The 21,788-nt window shown below is 42.7% G+C and overlaps 1 protein-coding gene across 1 annotated transcript in view; it reads left to right on the top strand.

The window, feature by feature from the left end:
* COL4A2 (collagen type IV alpha 2 chain) overlaps positions 1-21,788 on the top strand; it is a 182,204-nt gene that overhangs the window by 145,145 nt on the left and 15,271 nt on the right. Inside the window, exons 31-39 of the mRNA XM_030545953.1 lie at positions 2,903-3,028; positions 3,659-3,840; positions 5,013-5,076; positions 5,439-5,513; positions 7,835-7,942; positions 9,093-9,200; positions 10,405-10,476; positions 11,131-11,256; positions 16,415-16,531. Coding sequence (XP_030401813.1) covers positions 2,903-3,028; positions 3,659-3,840; positions 5,013-5,076; positions 5,439-5,513; positions 7,835-7,942; positions 9,093-9,200; positions 10,405-10,476; positions 11,131-11,256; positions 16,415-16,531 — 978 coding nt within the window. The remainder of the gene's footprint in view (positions 1-2,902; positions 3,029-3,658; positions 3,841-5,012; positions 5,077-5,438; positions 5,514-7,834; positions 7,943-9,092; positions 9,201-10,404; positions 10,477-11,130; positions 11,257-16,414; positions 16,532-21,788) is intronic.

A 21,788-nucleotide genomic window follows, 5' to 3' on the forward strand; every position in this document is an offset into this window, starting at 1 on the left:
CTTCCTCTCTGCCATTATAGCCCGTGCTCCCTCCTGTTTCCAACCCATCTCCCAGGTCTTGTTCCCCACTTACCTGTGGGCTTTGCTCACCTGTCCCCGTCGAACCTAGTTTAAAGCCCTCCTTACTAGGTTAGCCAGTCTGTGCGCAAATAAGGCCTTTCCCCTCTTCGAAAGGTGAACGCCATCTGTTCCTAGCAGTCCTTCCTCGAATAGCATCCCGTGGTCGAGGAAGCCAAAGCCCTCCTGGCGACACCATCTTCGCAGCCAGGCATTAACCTCCACGATGCATCTGTCTCTGCCCGGACCCCTACCTTCAACAGGAAGAATCGAAGAGAATACCACCTGCGTTCCAAACTCCTTAACCCGTACTCCCAGAGCCCTGTAGTCACTCTTGATCTGCTCAGTGTCACACCTCGCAGTATCATTTGTGCCCACATGGATGAGTAGCATGGGGTAGTAGTCAGAAGGCCGGATAATCCTCGACAATGCCTCTGTAACATCTCGGATACGGGCCCCTGGCAGGCAGCATACCTCCCGGGATGAACGGTCAGGGCGACAGATGGGTGTCTCCGTCGCCCTCAGCAGAGAGTCTCCAACCACCACTACCCTACATTTCTTATGAGTGGTGGCAGCAGACCTCCCAGCCTTAGGGGTACGAGGCTTCACCTCCTTAACTGTTGGGGGTGATTCCTTCTCTCCTGTATCAAGAAGAGCATAACGGTTATCTTTTACCACAGCAGGAGGGTTCGCAGCAGCGGTGGAGCACTGCCTGCTGCTAGAAGTAACCAGCTGGCTGTGTCCACCCTGAGCCTCCTCCTCCACTGGTGTTTCAGACACACCCTGAGGCATCACCTCCTCCACTGGTGTGTCGGTAGTCCTGTCAACTGGGACAGCTATGTCAGCTGTCTCCACATGGATACTGTCCAGGAATTGCTCATGGATATGGATGTTCCTCAGCCTAGCCACCTCCTCCTGTAGCTCTCCCACCTGCTGCCTGAGAGATTCCACCAGTAGGCACCTTTCACATTGGATGCCACCCCCAGCCTGGATATCAGTAAGTGGAAATTGCAAATTACAGTCTTTGCAAGTCCACACCAGAATCTGGGTAAAAGCATCCATGCTTTGGTGCTCTGTCTGGCTACAGGCGCAGGTGGAGGAGACAGAAGCAGTGCTGGCACAGGTGTTGCGGGTCCTCCTCACCATTGTAAGCCTTCCTCTGTCAAACTCTCTCAAATTCCTGTCTACAGCTCCCTGTCAGCTCTGCTCTGCTGTAAACAGAAAGGTTTTGGATGTGGCTCGGTTTATAGGTTCAGGGGACCAATGGGTCACAGATGGGACCGACAAGGGACCCCCTCTCCCTTCCTACTCCCCTTCCAAACTTCCTTGCAAAACTCCCTGTTAGCAGCTCCTGGTCGCTTGTGCGCAGCTTTATAAAGCCCTGGCCTGAGTGAATGCCCCGCCCACTGGTTAAGGCTCAGCCAATTACCAGAGGCTTCTAGCTTTCAAACCTTCCTAGTAGCTCCACCTCCAACTGCCAGCTACAGCACACGGTCCTTCAAACAAACCAACCAAACAGACTGACAAACACAAGCTCAGCACACAGCAAGTAACCCCCAAACACAAACACAAACACTGCAGACAGTCACTTACCCCACAGATGCTGTATGTGCTCCTCCTTCACCTGGAGAACTCCCTTGCAAAACTCCCTGTTAGCATGAGTATTATGTGCTGGACCAAAGGTTATGGAATGTCATGAGCTGGACCTAAGATTATAAAACTTAGCAGTACATATCTTGTGATAGTTTAGCGAATGGCCAAAGGAAAAACTTGCTCTCAGGATAACACATTCTAGATCAAAGAGTACAACTAACATACAGTGCTTCTCTCTGAGTAACCAATAGTAAATGGTATCAGAGGGGTAGCCATGTTAGGCTGGATCTGTAAAAAGTGACAAAGGGTCTTGTGGCATCTTATAGACTAACAGACGTATTGGAGCATGAGCTTTCATGGGTGAATACCCACTTTGTCAGACGCATGATCACATATTATCTAACGCCAAATTTTTCAAACCTTGTTGCCTAAAGTTAAGCACCTAAGTAAAAATGGCCTGATATTCAAAGGTGGTCAGCAGCGCTAGCTCCCATTAACTTCAATGTGGTTTGTGAGTGCTCAGCAACTATGAAAAACAGGCCACTCTTACTTAGATTGACTTTGGGCACCAGGTTTCTTCCGCGTTGTCTGAGAAATAGTATATCAGGGGTCGGCAACTTCTGGCATGCGGCTCACCAGGGTAAGCATGCTGGCAGGCCGGACCAGTTTGTTTACCTGCCACATCCACAGGCTCAGATGATCGCGGCTCCCACTGGCCGCGGTTCGCTGTCCCAGGCCAATGGGGGCTGCAGAAAGTGGCGCGGGCTAGGGATGTGCTGGCCGCGGCTTCCCACTGCCCCATTGGCCTGGGACGGCGAACCATGGCCCGTGGGAGCCTCAATCAGCCAAACCTGCCGACGTGGCAGGTAAACAAACTGGCCTGGCCCACCAGTGTGCTTATCCTGGCGAGTTGCATGCCAGATGTTGCCAACCCCTGTAGCATATGCTCACGTAATCAGACTGCAATGGAATGAATATGCACAAGGGGGCAGAGTTAAGCTTGTACATTCAACTTCAAGTTTTATTTTTCATATCTTCTAGTGTTTGAGTATGCTGCCTTCATGCTGCATTAGTCTAGGGTATTTTTTTTTAATATTATAAAGAGTTTTCTTAGCTGCTGAAGTTTCCATGCTGGCTCTGACTATCGCATCTGTTAGTCTATAAGGTGCCACAGGACTCTTTGCTGCTTGTCTCAATTTATTTCTCTGTAATTTTCAATACAGTACAGTTGACTAGGCTTTATTATTTTTAGGTGACCGTGGGGAACAGGGTCCAGCAGGAAAACCACCAAAGATCATGCCAATCATGCTGTTTGAGGTTAAAGGTGAGAAAGGAGATATAGGAGACCCTGGCCTAAAAGGAAATTTAGGCTTTAAAGGTAAGAACAACAAAACAATCATTTAATATTCATGATTACTTACCAGTTACTAAGTATTGTTCAGAAGCTTTTCAGTTATCCTCTCCACATCCTTAATATGTAACATCTCCTGTTGTATTAGCACAACACAGCTGAGCTGGCAATGAAAACAGAGGGCTTGATTCTCGCTGTAACTCTATTGCTACAATGGCACTATCAGTGTAAGAGCTTGTCTGTCCAGACTGGTAGTGAGCAGTAAGCTAGCGTGCTATGGATTTATCCCCTGGCTTGCTACACATTAACTTGTCAGACAGACAAGCCCTGAGAGAGCCAAGAGTCAGACCCACTGACTTAAATGGAGTTAGAGCAAGACCAGAATCTTTAATTCTGTTCTGTGCTGTCTTTTCCACAGTCGTCATTATTTTATCTTGTGTCCTCAAAGGGATTTTGACATTTTCCTTTTTATAGGTTAATCTGGTAAGAAACATCTAATGTATCTACGGCCTTAAAATGTGCTGCCTCTTTGTATAGTCCTGGCTCTCTATCTCTTTGTCTAAAGACATACTGCTGACCTGAAAGTTTTAACATGGATGGAACTACCTGTCATGTGAACCTCCCTTGATGTTACATTTTGTACTGGTGTTCTTACAGGTAGTAAAGGAATGCCAGGCTTACCTGGCAAACCAGGAGTTCCAGGTTTGCCTGGATCTAATAGTCATACTGAAGGTGAGAAAGGAGACGCTGGTATTAAAGGAGTGACAGGTATTCTGGGGTATCCTGGTGCAATTGGACCTCCTGGCATACGAGGTTTCCCTGGAACCACTGGAATCAGGGTAAGTTAATGTCCATTGGGATTTTTTTTCCACTAAAATGCCATCATTAAGCTTGGCTGATCTAGGTTTTATACACCATTAAAATTGTGTTGGAACATTGAAATACAAAGATATCAGAAATTAATAAAAATGGAATGTATGAAATGTCCTCTCTGTAAAATGCACTCTGCCATCCATTGTACTCTGGATAGAGTCCTGAGAATGCCAATATGATTTTCTCCTTCTCCTCTTCTCCACATGACCCACAGTCCAGCCATGAGCTTTTCACTGATGTGGAACCCAAATCCTTCTTGGAGCTTCTCAAATTTGCTACTGAATCTGCTAGGAAAAATTGGTCTTACTTCAAGCTTGCCCTTCCTGATAGGGCTGATTGTGCCACCACCAACCCCCCCCCCCCATTTTGCTGTCCAATTTCATAAGCAAGAGGCCAGGTCAGAGAATCAAATCAGTCTCTTTCACAGAAGTAGGTTGATCAACACTAAGGTTTTATACACATTAGCGCTTACTTTGATATTAAGTGCTAGTATAGACAGTGCTGTGTTGGTGGGAGATGATCTCCCGTTGACACAGCTACCGCCGCTCGGGAACGTGGAAGAATTATGCCATTGGGAGAGGTCTCTCCCATCAGCATAGAGCGTCTGCACTAGCACCGCTACAGTGGCACAGCTGCATCCGTACAGCTGCGCCACTGTAGCAATTCTAGTGTAGACTAGCCGTAACTCTCATTTACCAGCAATTTCTGTGCATACTTTGTCAATAAAATAAGTCACACTTGGGAGAACTCCACTCGCAAAGGGCCTAACAAGAAAAACCATTCACTACGCTTAATTGTATAGGGCAAAATCCTATGGTCCCTTCTTAACTAAACTCCCCATTAGACTTCAGTGGGAGTTTGTCTGAGTGAGGACTGCAAGATTTTGCCCAGAGAAGTTGAACTATATCACACAATTCATGTTCCCAATTTTAAAGGAAATACTGCTTGCAAATTCAGCCTTTCATTATTATTGATGTAGTCTGGCTACATCAACCAAAGGAATCAATTATAAAGTGCTAAAGAAATTCAAAAGTGTAAGTATTTTGGCATTTTATAGTGTCTCAATAGCAATGCTGTTTTAATGACTGAATAAACGTTCACTCTAATTAAATACTGTCCATTTTTAACCATATGATAGGGTGAAAAGGGTATTGAAGGAATCAGAGGTGATTATGGTAGACTTGGCCCTGCTGGACAAACTGGTGAGTCTGCTTCTATCTCATCCATTGAGCCATTTGTACTAATCTCATATATAAACCTTTATATACATTGTATGAAGTCCTTCATATAGGGTCTGATTCAGTGCCTGTTGTGCATTGGATCAAGTCCAGATAGTCTTGTTTAGTTTCCTCCTTCAGAGAGGCCATGACTTTTTTTTTGCACATCTCCTTCCCCTTTTTTGCTGTTTGTTTTATCATCATTTCCATTGTAGCACAGCTAAGCTATATTAGTGAGTTTTGCACTTTTCTCTGAAGGCTACAAGTTCTTCAAAACACTAATAAATTGAATTTGTATTCAGAATTGAAGTCCAGTCTCATTCTTTGTTTATTTCTGCTTGAAACAGGTGATCGAGGAGATACTATAAACTTACCAGGAAGCGCAGGTCTGAAAGGAGAAGCTGGTGAAACTGGATCATTGGGTATTCATTTCATTGACCATCAGAATTGTTCTTTATATATTGTTTTCACATGTCTACATGTTACAATCCATGGAGGGTTGCTTATAGGGATGGGGAACTCATTTGTTTGAACTCCCCAGCACGCTGAGTTATTCAACATGTCCCACTGCAGTAAGTGCCTGGATGAAACTAGAGTAATGAGGAGTAAGTGGTTAAATAGCCTGATAGCTCCATGTAAGGGAAAGTCAGGATTTGGCTTTTAGTCCTAATGCATGTAGAACTCTCACTAAAGTCAATAGATGTTTTGCTTGGAAAAGGGGTGTTGTGTGCCTCCAGGGACTACAGAATCTGTCTCATAGTCCCCTTATCACAGTGCTTGGAGATATACAGTTGTGTTACATTTTCCACATCGAGATGAAAGTATGCAGCATCACCTCTTCACTGAGAATGTGAATATGCTGCACTAAAGTGTTAGACAATATGTATAGTCAAACAGCCTACAACTAAATTAAAAAATTACATTCTGCTTTGTAATGGCATTTCTGCCACTGACATTAGTAGGATCATTATTTGGCCATAATTGTGCATGGTGGAGAGTGCTGAGCCTACCTCTTTTTTGGACTAGTCTAGGCTGAGAAAAATAATGGTGTTTTAAAACCAGGGTTGACCAGGATTTTTAAACAGCACTGTCATTGTCTTCACTAGAAACTAAGCAGTGTTTAAAAGCATGTTAATTGACATGAGTCATCTAACACATTTTACAACATGAATTATTTTCCCAGGCTAGACAAGCTCACTGAGGGGTTGTCTACACTTAAAACACTATAGCAGAGCATCTGTAGCAGTGCAGCTTCACAGCGCAGGTTTCTCCCATTGGGGTAGGAAATCCACCTCCTTGAGGAGCAGTAGCTTATTAGTCAACAGAATTCTTCTCTTGACTTAACGCTGTCTACACCAGGGATTAGGTCAGCATGGCTTGGTTTCTTAGCGGGTGTGGATTTTTCACACTGACATTACCCAGGGTACAATCTGGACTGATGAACAGCTGTGTCCCCTCAATTCTCCAACTTGGGGTGTCTTTTACACTGCTTCGCTGTGAGAACAACCACTCCTGGTCTGCTCACACACAGCATCCAGCATGTAAATCACTCCCAGCCACGAGTGTAGACTCCATGGGTGCTCCAGGGAAAATTAGTGGGTGCTTAGCACTCATCGGCAGCCAAGCTGTCCCCATCCCCCCCCAGTGCCTTTCACCCATTGGCAGCCCTGCCAATCAACTCCTCCCCCTCCCTTCCAGTGCTTCCCGCCCACCATGATCAGCCATTCCGAGGTGTGGAGGAGATGCTGGGAGGGAGGGGGAGAAGCGGGGATGGGGCACACTTGGAGGTGGCAGAAAGAGGTGGGGAGGAGTGGGGCTGGGAAGAAGCGGGCAGGGTAGGTGCTTGAGGGAAGTGGGGGCAGGACCTGGGGCTGAGAGGACGTTGAGCACCCCCCAGATAATTGAAGCTGCCGCCTGTGCGCCCAGCAATATACTATGTGAGTGCAATAGCCAGCCACCCATAAAGTACACTGCATGTTAACACCAGCAAACTCCCAGTTCCAGACTTTCCTCCAGAAATGTGCATCTTGTACTGCCCAGCACCCTCCTGGACAATACAAGCTCATACAAAGTCCGTCATTCATTGTTAGAAAATGATATGCACAAATCTTGTTATCTCAAAGGGGTTTCTCAAACACTTCAATCCAAACTTGTTTAGATAAAACAACGAAATACATTTATTACTTACAGAATGATAGATTTAAAGTGACTACAAGTAATGAGGCATATAAGTCAGCTTGCTTACAAGGAAATAAAAGGCAGAATGCGACTAACACCTAACTTAACAAGCGACATGAATACAAAGCAAAGGGGTCTCTCACCACATGGTCCACCATTCTAACTGACTGAATCTCTTTCAGCCAGGATCTCCCCGCCCCGTGCTCAGCCCCATGCCTTGGTAATGTTATATCAGGGATCAGCAACCTTTGGCACACGGCTCGCCAGTGTAAGCACCCTGGTGGGCCAGGCCAGTTTGTTTACTTACCGCGTCAGCAGGTTCGGCAGACTGCAGTTCCCACTGGCTGCGGTGCACCGTCCCAGGCCAGTGGGGGCGGCGGGAAATGGCAAAGGCGAGAGATGTACTGGCTGTGGCTTCCTGCCACCCCATTGGTCTGGGATGGCGAACCTGCCTCATTCACTAGGCACCTTCACATTCAATTATTGCTGATAATTATTCAAATATTCCTGGCATATATATAATGATTGTTTAGGGAATTGATTGTTAACATTTCTGATGTTGCAGGTGTGAAAGGAACCAGAGGACATAAAGGTGAAGGAGGTGATCCTGGTTTTATTGGCATTGAAGGCCTAAAAGGCACCCGAGGTTTTCCTGGTTTAAAAGGGCAAAAAGGTGAAGTATTTCTTACATTCTGTCTTAACTATGCAGCAATCCTAAGATTAGGAGTAGAGTTGGTTTGGAAAGTGCAGAAAAAAAATCAAAGTTTTATACAATGCTTTTCATTGAAATTTCAAATTTTTGAAAAATGTTGACCACTCAGTAAGCTGGTCAAAAACTGTTTTTTAAAAATGTGAACATTTTCAAAAGAAAAGTTTATCCCCAAAAATTCATATTCAAATTTTTTAGATTTGCTCTCATTGATTAATCTAATTAAGATGTTGATGTGCCTGTTTACAGTAATACAGTCACAGTGCAATGGTGTTCAGTGTACAAGAAGGGATGAGAGTATTTGGATGATACCCAAGGAAGGGAGCAGTCTAATACTTGCACTTCCCTCTAATTTAAATGAGATACAAAATGCCCCAAAGGACGTTCAGCCATGGTATTTCGAACCAGTTCTTTTGGCTGACTGTACAAGGGAGATAGTGGTCAGATTCTGCTCTGGATCCAAATCAGCAGCTTGAGAAATCTGTTACCATTAGGTGACCATGAAAAAAATGTTGCTCCATATATTTTTTATGATTAATTATTATTATTATTATTATTATATTGCCTAGAATCCCCAACCAAGATCGGGGCCCCATTGTGCTGGGTACTGTAGAAATATGTAATGAGAGACAGTCCCTGGGTCAAAGAGCACTTACAGTCTGAACAGACCAGGCAGACACAGTGAAAGGGGAAACAGAGGCACAAAGAAGGGAAGTGTCTTGCCAAAGTGGCACAGAAATTAGGCTAAAATATTCAAATTTGTTTTTCTAATAGCAATAGAAACACCCCCCACTGTCTGTGTCTGCATTTCTCAGCTAGCTGGAGGCATGAAGTTTGTAATTATAGTAAAACAATGCATTTTTTTTGCTGTCTCATACTGTCCTTTTGGGGGGGAAGGTGAGGAGAGAGATGTGTGTGTTTCTTCCCCCATAGCATATTTCAAACTAGCTCTTTATTTCATAATTTTGGGGTAGGGGACTTTGTTGTTTATTTATCCATAAGGCTGCCCATACTGGCTACCAGAAAGATTGAAGGTAGTGTAGTCCATGTTTTATGGTATACAATAGGATCAATTTCATAGACACCCAGAATTAATTATCTGTTTTTCCTATAGGCTTCCCAGGGCTGGTTGGACCACCAGGATCACAGGGAGACCCAGGTATTCCTGGATTTCAAGGTGAAAAAGGAAGTCGTGGATGGCCTGGTTTAGCAGGACAAGCAGGTTATAAAACTATTTTAATTAAGCCATTTTACTCTAAGTATTTCAGTATTGTGCATTTGGGGCAAGGAAGAAAGAGGATCATTGGCACTTCAGAGCTCTATTTCTCTTCCCAATAAATGCTGGTTTCCTATAAAGCTCAGATGCATAAATGTAGACTTATATGATTTGATTTTTCTTGCATTCTAAGGATCCTTGCATTCTCACATTGACTCTAGGGGGAGTATTTGATATGTCAAGAACCTAATTTACAGGAACTATTTTAATTTCTCATGATGGTTGCAAAACAAATTAATTTTCAGCAATGTGAGCAACTCTTTTTCCAATGTAGCAGAGAGTAATATCATTTCATGCAGCGCATTAGATAGTGAGCAAATTATCTTACATAATCATCAGATGCAGTAGATGTTTTAGCCCACGAAAGCTTGTTCCCAAATAAATTTGTTAGTCTCTAAGGTGCCACAAGTACTCCTCATTCTTTTTGCAGATGCGGGAGACTTCACTGATACTGAATGTGGCTTAAAAAGTAACTGACTTATGGCATGCTACACTGAGAGCTTTGTTGTCAAGATATAAATAATATTTTTATATAAAACAGTGAACTTTCTTAATTACCAGATCAAGGATTTCCCCCATGTCCCTTAATAAATTAAATCATGTAAGTTTTCATCTCCAGGAATGGGGCAGAAAATGCCCCATTTTGAACAGCAGCAAGCATTAGGCATTTTTCAGATTGTTTTTTAAAATCCCACACAGTGATTTTTTTTTTCCTCAAGAGATCCTTATTACAGAACTTGAAGGATGTGTGGCCACCTTCCTGTTATCCTGCTTTAGGGGTTACAAAAAGGTATAAAGATGAATCCTAATCAAAGCTAGGATATTAAGAAGATAATTAATGGCAGGTTTGTTTTCTTTTGTTTCTGTTGGTTCTTGGTGTAACTTTTACCAGTTAGATTGGAGCTGCTTCTATGGTTTTACTGGATAATAGAAAAATAGATACATTTGCCAACCAAGGAAAATACACAATTAGGTTTGTAATAAGCATATACAATTGTGTGTAAATTCAAATTATAATACAATTATTTTGTGGCTACCTTAGGAACAGGAAGCTACATTTTCAGCCAAATGCATGTTTTCTACCAACCAAAGAATCTTACCAACTCATTGAACCTATGAATAAGATAATCATGAGTAAAATGTTTAACAGGTTTACCCGGCTTCCGAGGAATCAGTGGATTGGATGGTTTGCCAGGAACTAAGGGCTTGCCAGGCTCCCCAGGTATGTGTGACAATCTCAGGCTATGTCTTCACTACCCACCGTATCGGCAGGTAGCAATCGATTTCTCGGGGATCGATATATCGCGTCTCATCTAGATGCGATATATCGATCCCCAAACGCGCTCCTGTCAACTCCGGAACTCCACCGGAGCAAGCAGCGGTAGTGGAGTCGACAGGGGGAGCCGCGGACGTCGATCCCACGCCGTGGGGACGGTAGGTAATTCAATCTAAGATACTTCGACTTCAGCTACATTATTCACGTAGCTGAAGTTGCGTATCTTAGATCGATCCCCTCCCCTAGTGTAGACCAGCCCTTATTCTGTCCTTTTATAAAGGCTATTCCATTATAAATTCCATTTGGGATGGGTTTGTAAGACAATTTCTTAATACAGTCATCTGAAATTTAGCATGTGAACAGTACGCTCTGATGGACTTTGTGCGGATATTCAAGGATTTGGCCAAACGTAATATATCTTAAATGATGCAACCTAATCAAAATTGAGTGATTAGGGACAAATCTTGAAATCATAATCCCTTTCCTTTTGGCAGGTTTAAGAGCCTTAATATTATTTTAATACAGTTTTCAGTATGTAATATAGCAGCAATATGAAATCCTGAGCTATTTGGCAGTTTACTTTTATTAATTCAAAAACAGGTCCAGATGCATATGGGACTGAAGGTTTCCCAGGTATTTATGGTGACAAAGGGGACGCAGGCGAACCAAACACTATTGAAGGCCCCAGAGGAGCGCCAGGTCAGAAAGGAGAGAGGGGCAATCCAGGTCAGTGTTTAGGGTGTTGTGTTTTTTATTATTATATACTGGAGCGTGGCAAGTGTGTTAGCATACATTATCACACAATGCAACTTAAGTTACAGCTGTTGATAAGAAATCTACAGCCAGTTCACTCAGCTATGGCCCTGCTGCTGTAACAGCTAGTGCGAGTAGCAGTTGTCAATCTATGCCAAGTATTAACTGTATTGAAAATTAGAGTTTTTCATTATTTGTCATTTCCAAGCCTCCCACAGGTGCTTCAAGATTATACAGAAGTATGATGTTTATAGGGCTATTGCTGCACTATCTAGTGCAGGGGACTCAAACACATGGCCCGCCATAGGCGCCGACTCCGCCAGCAGTCAAGCTCCCCTCCTCCCCACTCCCTCTTCTCCCTGCCACCCCAGCACACTGTGTCCCTGCTCCTCCACCTACCTCCCAGCACTTCCTGCTACCAAACAGCTGTTTGGAGGCACTTAGGACTTTCCAGGAGGGAGGAGCGTGGAAGAGGTGGAGAAGAGGCAGGGCCAGGGTGGGGGATTTGAGGAAGGGGTGGGGCCTCATGGACTAGATGAGCAATCTGATGTATGAAGTTCAGCATGTATGATTCTTTGCTGTGAGTAATTGGGAAGAATTTTTGTTAAAAGTGGCAATGTATTTTGTATGAATAGTTACTTTAAAAAGTTCCTGCTATTACAACTATGTTGATAGACTTAGTATAGGTCATCATCAGTGTTACTGACCACATAAGGAATAGTTACAGGTGTTTATTAAAACCCCCCTTTTGCATTACAGTTTTTAAAGAGTTAAAACACTGACTTTTAATAGCATACTACATTACTCTTCATTTTTTTCATTTTTGACTACACTTTTGTATCGTTGTATGAAAAGGTTTCAGTGATGCGGCTCTCAGGCCAATCTACTTGTCCTCATTTGGCCCTTGTGGTGATTTGAGTTTGAGATCCCTGATCTAGAGGGTTCCAGTATTGCCAACTCTTGTGATTTTACTGCGAGTCTTGTGATATTTGATGTTTTTCTTAAAGCCTCAGTGTCACAGTTACTGGGCTACCTGCATCTCTGACCACTCTTGGTCTCTTTGAGTGCACCCCTCAGTCTTGAGCCTCAAACTGCTCATCTCTTTTGTGGTGGAATCATACAATTCTCCACTCTCAGACTGGGCCCTGTGCCACGAGCCCAGTTGCTAACCATGATTGCTTCCACAAGCCTGAGTTGGGTTCAGTACCTGCCGTTTGTTTCCCTCCAGGAGCTATGAGAGAAGTATCCAGTGACCTGACGGCCTGCTTAAAGCAAAGTAGTATTAATTTATAACATCAGCATTTCGGAGAAAACAGGTCTCAAAACAATAAACCACTCTACATGCATGCTTGCCTTTCCCTAAAGCAGTGCTTCTCAACCTATTTGTCACTGTGGGCCACATAGCCGCAGGTTGAGAACCACAGTGCCCCCTCCCTCCGAACCTTCCCCGCAGCCTCCTATGCCCAGTGCCTCCTGCCCAGAGACCCCTCCACAGAGTGGAGCCCTGAGCAGAGGGCAGGCAGCAGAGACCACAGACTCTGCTGTGTGGGGCCAGGCGCCAGCCCCGACCCTGGACCTGGCTGTGTGGTAGGGCAGCCAGGTGGCAGCCCAGACCCTGACCCTGTGGAGCAGCCCTTGGACCCCAGATCCTCTCTGGGGCCGGCCGGCAGCCTTGCCGTGCTGGGAAGCCTGGACCCCATGCTCACTGGGGGCCTTTAGCACACAGCTGGGCTGCAGCTTTTTGCTAATTGGGCCACAGGTTGAGAATTGCTGCCCTAAAGCTTAGCATTCGCTGGATCAGTGGGAGGCCCAATCTCCTTTTCTGACACCCACCCTGGACAACTCTTCACAATTGACCCCTCCTCGTTGTTAGGGTGTCCATTTGATTTTTAAGCTCCCACTCTGGCAAAACAAAGATTGCATCATTGGAGTCAGGCTGTAGGATCCTTAAAGCTAATAGCTTGTCTCGTTGACTTTTCAAGTGTATGCCAAGATGTTCTTATCTGGAGAGCCATAGTATTGCCTTCCTGTTTGTTCTTATCACAGCCCTGTTGAATTAAAGCAATATAGGCACATAAAATGTTTCTAGCTTTCCTGGTTGCAGAGAAAAGCTTGAAAATGTGACCTGAGTGCCCCTTAAACACTCAGAAGCTAGAAGGCATATAAAAACTGATTTTCCCATTCGTAGCATTTACACCAAAGGAATAAACACTTTAATATTTGTAAACACTGATTATTCTGTTTAAAGGGAAGTATTATGTAGTCTTCTGAAGTTGTTAATGAAATCAGTATCATATGGAATTATTTTATTAAAAGGAGAGAAAAACAGCTGGTACATCTAGTAGCTCAGCAGATGAGTTGCTTCTTTTTTTTTTTTAATTTTTTTCCACTTCTCTGACATCAAAGTGGCCCCCTGCCAAGCCCCCTTAAAGGTAGAAGCCTCACCCCATTTTAACTTCCCCCCTTAACTGCCCTTTCGTGAAAGCCCACTCTGTCCATAAATTCATCTATGACAATAGCCTTATAAACTAGTTAGTTGTATGGTCTGAAGACTTTGCAAAGTTTAGGGCCTGAAATTCCCACTGAATTAATCAGGCCCTTAGTTCTTTTCCCTACACCCTTTGATGGCTCTAGCTCTGCTTCCTTGGGGAAACCCTCAGTTATACTCTGCTTTCTTGTAATTACTAAGATACATCATGCCTTCTCACCTTTCCTACTAGAAATGGTGTTATTTTACTAATTTCGTTCATGTTTGTTAGTGTCAGCTGTTTACTAAAGAAAAAATAGATTTAAAATATTTTCATGGCTTTCTGAGACTATTTGCAATAGTATTATTTTATCCCACTTAAATGGATAGTTTCAAGGAGTTATGGCCCACACTACCACTGTTTAAAAACCTAGGAACTGTGGAGAACGTCCTCTGGATTCTACATATCTCTATTTTTAATTGACCCTGAAAAATTAAAAGAATCAATAGCCACTGATTTTGTAGGACATTTGGTACAGTGGTGTTTGCTCTTCTGCTGCAGAGCCACTGCGTTTCAAGTACTTGCTAGCTTGGAACAATATTTATACAATAGAGTACCTGACACATACAAGTATCAGAGGGTAGCCGTGTTAGTCTGGATCTGTAAAAGCAGCAAAGAATCCTGTGGCACCTTATAGACTATAGCAGACCTTAAGGTGGCCATCCTGCAGCAAAAAAACTTCAGGACCAGACTTCAAAGAGAAACTGCTGAGCTTCAGTTCATCTGCAAATTTGACACCATCAGCTCAGGATTGAACAAAGACTGTGAATGGCTTGCCAATTACAGAACCAGTTTCTCCTCTCTTGGTTTTCACACCTCAACTGCTAGAACAGGGCCTCATCCTCCCTGATTGAACTGACCTCGTTATCTCTAGCTTGCTTGCTAGCACACATATATATACCTGCCCCTGGATATTTCCATTACATGCATCTGAGGAAGTGGGTATTCACCCACGAAAGCTCATGCTCCAAAACGTCTGTTAGTCTATAAGGTGCCACAGGATTCTTTGCTGCTTTGACACATACAAGAATATTAGCATCCAATATGGTAAGAAATAACTAACTATCCATACCTGCTTTGGAACTGCTAAAAACAAATGTTATATCTATCTTAGAGCCGCATTTTCAGAGTGATAAATAATGATAATGATAAATGAGTGTCACACTGCCTGGTACGGGACACAGCTAAGAATGCCAGTATCAGGTCAGACTGCCAGAATACAGGGCTTATGCCCCAGACTGGTGATGTACTCTATCATAAAACTTCACCAAGCCAGAAATAGATGTGTACTTCCAAAATACGATATTAGTTATTATGAAGCCACAGACAGTTCCCATCAACAGGGGCAGCTCCAGGCACTAGCACACCAAGCGTGTGCTTGGGGCGACAAGCCGCGGAGGGGCGCTCTGCCAGTCGCCACAAGGGCGGCAGGCAGGCTGCCTTCGACAGCATACCTGCGGAGGGTCCGCTGCTCCCGCGGCTTCGGCGGACCTCCCGCAGGCTGCCGCCGAATTCACGGGACTGAGGACTTCCCGCGGGCAAGCCGCCAAAGGCAGCCTGCCTGCCATGCTTGGAGTGGCAAAATACCTAGAGCTGCCTCTGCCCATCAGGCCCGCTAGCCCCTCATGCAGCACCCAGAAAAAACAGACTTCTGTGATCAATGATGATTAAAACCAGAAATCACATCATTTTGGTTCTTCCAGCTCCAGAGAGCCAGCCACTCACCCCAGGTCAGAGTATACTTCAGAACTTACCCCAAAACCATGCTGGTAGTCAATCCTTTAGTAAACTAAAAACTAAAGGTTTATTAATATAAAAAAGAGAAGAGAGTTATTAAAAGATTAAAATGAATCATATACATTACAGTTGATTTCAGAGTCTGTAGATCAGGATAACAGCAGTGATGTTAAATCTGCTAGCTTGCAACAAGTCTCTCTGGTCCATCCCAAATATTGGGGCCCTCACTCCATTGGTCAAAGCTCCCTTTGTTAGAAATCACAGCCCAGAGATGTGGAGCAGGAATGAGGCAAGGAGGTAATGTCACCATCTCCAATTTATACCCCAGTCCATGGGCATGGAAAAATACTGGCGCAAACATCGAGCTATGCATCACATGTTCTACATGCCCTGCTGAATCACTGGACCTCCACTGTCCTCAGGAGGATCCCATTGGAAGAGCTGATTCTCCTTAATGGCCCATCAACACCATGGCTGGCTAGTCTTGATGTAAATCTGTCTTATTGGTGTTACCCCAGAACACATTTAGTAACAAACATACAGTAAAATGTCATAACTTTACATGCAGTGGTGATTGATACACACATTTCAACAGGATAATACTTAGCAGATTATAACTTTTTCAGTGATATCTTACAAGGCATGCTTTGTACAAGATTTATCACAAGTACGTAATGTAATCTGCACTATTGTTGTCACCACTCTCCTTTTTTATCCAGTGTCACACTGAGCACCCATACTTTCATCTGAAGTTAATGGGACTACTCGACACCTCTGAAAATCACAGAGTACCAAGTCTGGTTCATCTTGTAATTTTTGTGTTTTTTTTTCCTGCGGTATTAATTATGTCATTATTTTCCTTGCAGGGGAACGAGGCCCAGTTGGTGACCTAGGGTCTGATGGAATTCCAGGCTTTCCTGGAGTTTCAAACATATCAGGAATACCTGGTGATGTGGGTTCTGCAGGTCTAGATGGAGTGCCAGGTAATATATACCATGTGCGCATTAGCAGATGAAGAGCGAATATTTAAACACAGATGTTTAGCAATGTTTGTCACTGTTATTTATATTAGCTCTAATTAAGTAAAGCATCCCAAGTTCTTTCCAAATCAGGACCCTAATTTTGAAGAAAACTAGTGAGATATAAAATTGAGATAAAACGATCCTTCCACACACACCTGCAGAGGCGGTCTGTCCAGGTTATTGTTGAATTACAGTGGTGGGCTTGCTTTGCAGATAAACAGATTCAATGCTCTAGGATTGAGTAGCAACTTTCAGAAGCACTAATTCATTTATATTTTTTTAAATTTAATATCCCCGAGTCCAAGTCTGTGACAAGCTTAACTTAAACCAGTGAAAAAATAATCACTTAAAATTGCTCACAAAACTTAAGTGAGAGTATTGAATTGAACTACTAAAGTTATTTGGGCTGTGAAGTTTGTATTGTGAAAACACATTCACTTTTCTGCTCTACAAAAATTGCAGCTGGTGGTCCATGAGCCCACTTTTCTCCCCCACAAAAGAAAGACCAGAATAAAACCATGGTGCAATGACTCTACTGGGATATTTAGCAGCGCCTCCAGTGACTGCCAGGCTTCTACTTTGTTATTTAGACCACATTTACACTTCTGGCTAATTCCGCACTGCTGTGATCAATGCAGCGGTGTTGATTTAGCAGGTCTGATGAAGGCATGCTAGATTGATGGGAGAATGCTCTCCCATCAATTTGTGTACTCTACCTTCCCGAGAAGTGTAAGAGAAATCGGCAGGAGAGTGTCTCCCGTCAACACAGCACAGTGAAGACGCCAAGATAAGTGAATCCAGCTAGGTCAACTTCAGGTACATTATTCACGTAACTGAAGTAGCATAACTTACATTGAATTACTGCAGTAGTGAAGACCAGCCCTTAGAGTACTCCAACAATTCAAACTTGGGTGCCTGAGTTAGGCACATAGGCCCAGATTTTTGAAGGTATTTAGGTATTGGTGCACTGAGTGATGCAACACCTAATGGATAAAGAATCTAAATCTCATTTTCTAAAGGGATTTCAGCACTTAGGAGCTAAAATCCTATCCAGTATCATAGATTCCAAGACCAAAATGAACCATCTAGTCTGACCTCCTGTACAATGCAGGCCATAAAACTTCCCCAAAATAATTTCTAGAGCAAACTTGTAGGAAAACATCCAATCTTAATTTAAAAATTGTCAGTGATGGAGAACCTACCATGAGCCTTAGTAAATTGTTCCAGTGATTAATTATCCTCACTGTCAAAAATGTATGCCTTATTTCCAGTCTGAATTTGTCTAGCTTCAAATTCCAGCCATTAGATCTTGTTATACCTTTCTCTGCCAGATTTAAGAACTCATTATTAAATGTGTTCCCCATGTAGATTCTTATAGACTGTAATCAAATCACCCCTTAACCTTCTCTTCGATAAGCTAAGTAGACTTAGCTCCTTCAGTCTATCACTGTAAAGCGTGCTTTAATCATTCTCGTGGGTCTTCTTTGAACCCTCTCCAGTTTATAAACAACATTTTTGAATTGTGGGCACAAGCACTGGACACAGCACTCTCATCACTGCCAAGTACATAGGTAAAATAACCTAGTCCTACTTGAGTTTCCCCTGTTTATGCAAGATCACATTAACTCTTTTGGTCATGGCATTACATTGGGAGCTTATGTTCAGCTGACTATCCACCATGACCCACCCAATATTTTTCAGTCACTGCTTCCCAAGATAGAGTCTCGTACATTCTTTGTTCTTAGATGTAAATATTTATATATGCATTTTAATATAGCTACATTGTTTGTTTGCACCCAGTTTACCAAGCAGTTGAGAATGTTCTGAATCAGTTACCTGTCTTCTTCATTATTTACTCTCCCTCACTTTTTGTGTCATTTGAAAACTTTATTAGTGATGATTTTATGTTTTCTTCGAGGTCATGATAAAACTGCAAGACCCCACTGGAAAGAGACCTGCTCAATGACAATTCCCCATTTACAGTTACATTTTGAGACCTATCAGCTAGCCAAGTTTTAATCCGTTTAATGTGTGCCATGTTAATTTTATATCATTCTAGTTTTTTAATCAAAATGTAATGCAGTACCAAGTCAGACACCTTACAGAAGTCTAAGTATATTAAGTCAATATTGTTACCTTTATCAACCAGTCTTGTAATCTCATCAAAAGAAGATATCAAATCAGTTTGACAGGATCTATTTTCCATAAACCCATGCTGATTTGCATTAAGTACATTACCCTTCTTTAATTCTTTATTAACTGAGTCTATATCAGCCACTCCATTATCTTGCTTAGGATTGGTGTCAGCCCATTATTTCCCAGGTCATCCTGTTTATCCTTTTTAAAAATTGCCACACCATTAGCTTTCTCCAAATCTTCTGGAACTTCCCTACTACTCCAAGACTTATTGAAAAGCAACATTACCAATCCAGCAAACTACAGTGCCATCTCTTTTAATACTCTTGGCTGCAAGTTATCTGGACTTGCTGATTTTAAAAGGTCTAACTTTAGTAGCTTCTGTTTAGCTTCCTTCAGAGATTCTAGTGAAATGGGGAGTTATCACCGTATGATAAGATTATATCGTGTATCTTTTCCCCAAATACAGAACAGAAATATTTATTGAACACTTCTGCCTTTTTGGCATCACTATTGATAATTCTACCATTTCCATCTAGTAACTGACCAATATCATTGTCAGGATTCTTTTTGCTGTTAATATATTTTTCAAAAACTCGTCACTGTCATTAACTCTGCTGTCCGTAGATCTCTCCTTGTATCTCTTTGCTTTCCTTATCAATTTTCTATTATTTGTAATGTTTTATTTATATTAATTACTATCAGCTTCTCCTTTCTTCCACACACATACACACACACACACACACACACACACACTTATATTACTTTTTATAGCTGCATTCACTTCTCCTCTACACCATGTCCATTTTTTAAACCAGCACTGCCTTCCTTCCACTATCATGGGATTGTGACTTCTTTGGCATCTAGTAAGGTATTAAATGATTCCCAATTACAATTCGTGTTTTTCTGATTAAATTCTTCCTCCCAGATGTTTTGACTCATAATTGTTTTCCGCTTTGTGAAACTGGCTTTCTTAAAGTGACAAGTATATACAAAAGTGTTCTGGACTTTATTCTGCTTGCACATAACCAGTGTAATCAAGTCATGATCACTTGAACCCAAACTACCGTTAATTTTTTAGTTCTGTGATCAGTTCCTCTTTAGAAGAAAATCTGATAAAGAATTCCCTCCTGCCACACTTTGAGTTATGAAATTGTCAAATGTTTTGACATTCTAAAGGTGTTTCAGTACTGTCAGCTTGAGACCTCTGGCATATGTCATTCAGATTGAAATCCCCCATGATCACATAGGGTTCTTTCCCTCGACACATTAGAGATAGATGTGTAAGGAGGCAGTCGTCCTGTTACCTAGTGTGATTTGGCTGTAACAGGCGCCAACTAATACATCATCTTATGCTTTATCTGTTAGTACACTGCTCCATAAGCATTCAAGATCATTTTCTTCTGAGTTATCAGTCAATCGGAAACAGATAATGCCATTTTTATATAGAATGGCACTCCATTTTCCCTTTTGCCCACTTGTTTCTTCCTGCGTAGGTTATAACCATTGATTTTTAACATTCCAGTTGTGCCAATCATCTCACCAGATGTCAGTAATACCAACTAGATTGAAATACTCTCCTAAATGAGCAATTTCAATTTCTCTTGGTTGTTACCCAGCATTAGATTATAGGCAATTAAAGAATTTCTTCTCTTCATATTCTTTGATTCCTTCATTAATTTTGCAACAGAGTCTCCTGTGGCACCTTTAAGACTAACAGATGTATTGAAGCATAAGCTTTCATGGGTGAATACCCACTTCATCAGACGCATGTAATGGAAATTTCCAGAGGCAAGTATAAATATGCAGGCAAGAATCAGTCTGGAGATAACGAGGTTAGTTCAATCAGGGAGGATGAGGTCCTCTGCTAGCAGTTGAGGTGTGAAAATCAAGGGAGAAGAAACTGGTTTTGTAGTTGGCTAGCCATTCACAGTCATGTTTAATCCTGAGCTGATGGACCCCAGCAACCACACATTGCACCATAACAACTCTAACCCAGGAACCAATCCATGCAACAAACCTCGATGCCAACTCTGCCCACATATCTACACCAGCAACACCATCACAGGACCTAATCAGATCAGCTACAACATCACCGGTTCATTCACCTGCACGTCCACCAATGTTATATACGCCATCATATGCCAGCAATGCCCCTCTGCTATGTACATCAGCCAAACTGGACAGTCCCTACGTAAAAGGGTAAATGGACACAAGTCAGATATCAGGAATGGCAATATACAAAAACCTGTAGGAGAACACTTCAATCTCCCCGGCCACACAATAGCAGATGCATCTTACGGCAAAAGAACTTCAGGGCCAGACTCCAAAGAGAAACTGCTGAGCTTCAGTTCATTTGCAAATTTGACAGCATCAGCTCAGGATTAAACAAAAACTGTGAATGGCTAGTGTCAACTACAAAAGCAGTTTCTGCTCCTTTGGTGTTCACACCTCAACTGCTAGCAGAGGACTTCACCCTCCCTGATTGAACTAACCTCGTTATCTCCAGACTGATTCTTGCCTGCATATTTATACCTGCCTCTGGAAATTTCCATTACATTCATCTGACGAAGTGGGTATTCACCCACAATAGCTTATGCTCCAATACATCTATTAGTCTTAAAGGTGCCACAGGACTCTCTGTTGCTTTTTACAGATTCAGACTAACACTACTTAACTTCATTAATTTTGTTCTCAACATCTCAATTTTGTGCTAAGTGAATCATAGAATATCAGGGTTGGAAGGGACCTCAGGAGGTCATCTAGTCCAATCCCCTGTTCAAAGCAGGACCAATTCCCAACTAAGTGCTCAGATCTTCCTTCTTTTTACCCTCTCCCTGTGATATTGGTTTAACTGCCTCCTGACTACTCAATGGGATTTTGGCTCCGAAGTGCTTACGTCACTTTTGAAAATCAGATTTAGGCTCCTAAGTCTCCTAGGCATTGTAGTGCTGAGCACACCACCAAATACCTTTTAAAAATCTGGACCCTATTTCCATTCAGACTTCAGCAGAGGCTCTGCACCTCTGAAAATCAGGTTAACGTTAGGCCCACAGGCTTGAAAATTTCGGCTGATTTGTCT

Source organism: Gopherus evgoodei, chromosome 1 (assembly GCF_007399415.2).
Source record: "Gopherus evgoodei ecotype Sinaloan lineage chromosome 1, rGopEvg1_v1.p, whole genome shotgun sequence".
In the NCBI taxonomy this organism is placed as follows: domain Eukaryota; kingdom Metazoa; phylum Chordata; order Testudines; family Testudinidae; genus Gopherus; species Gopherus evgoodei.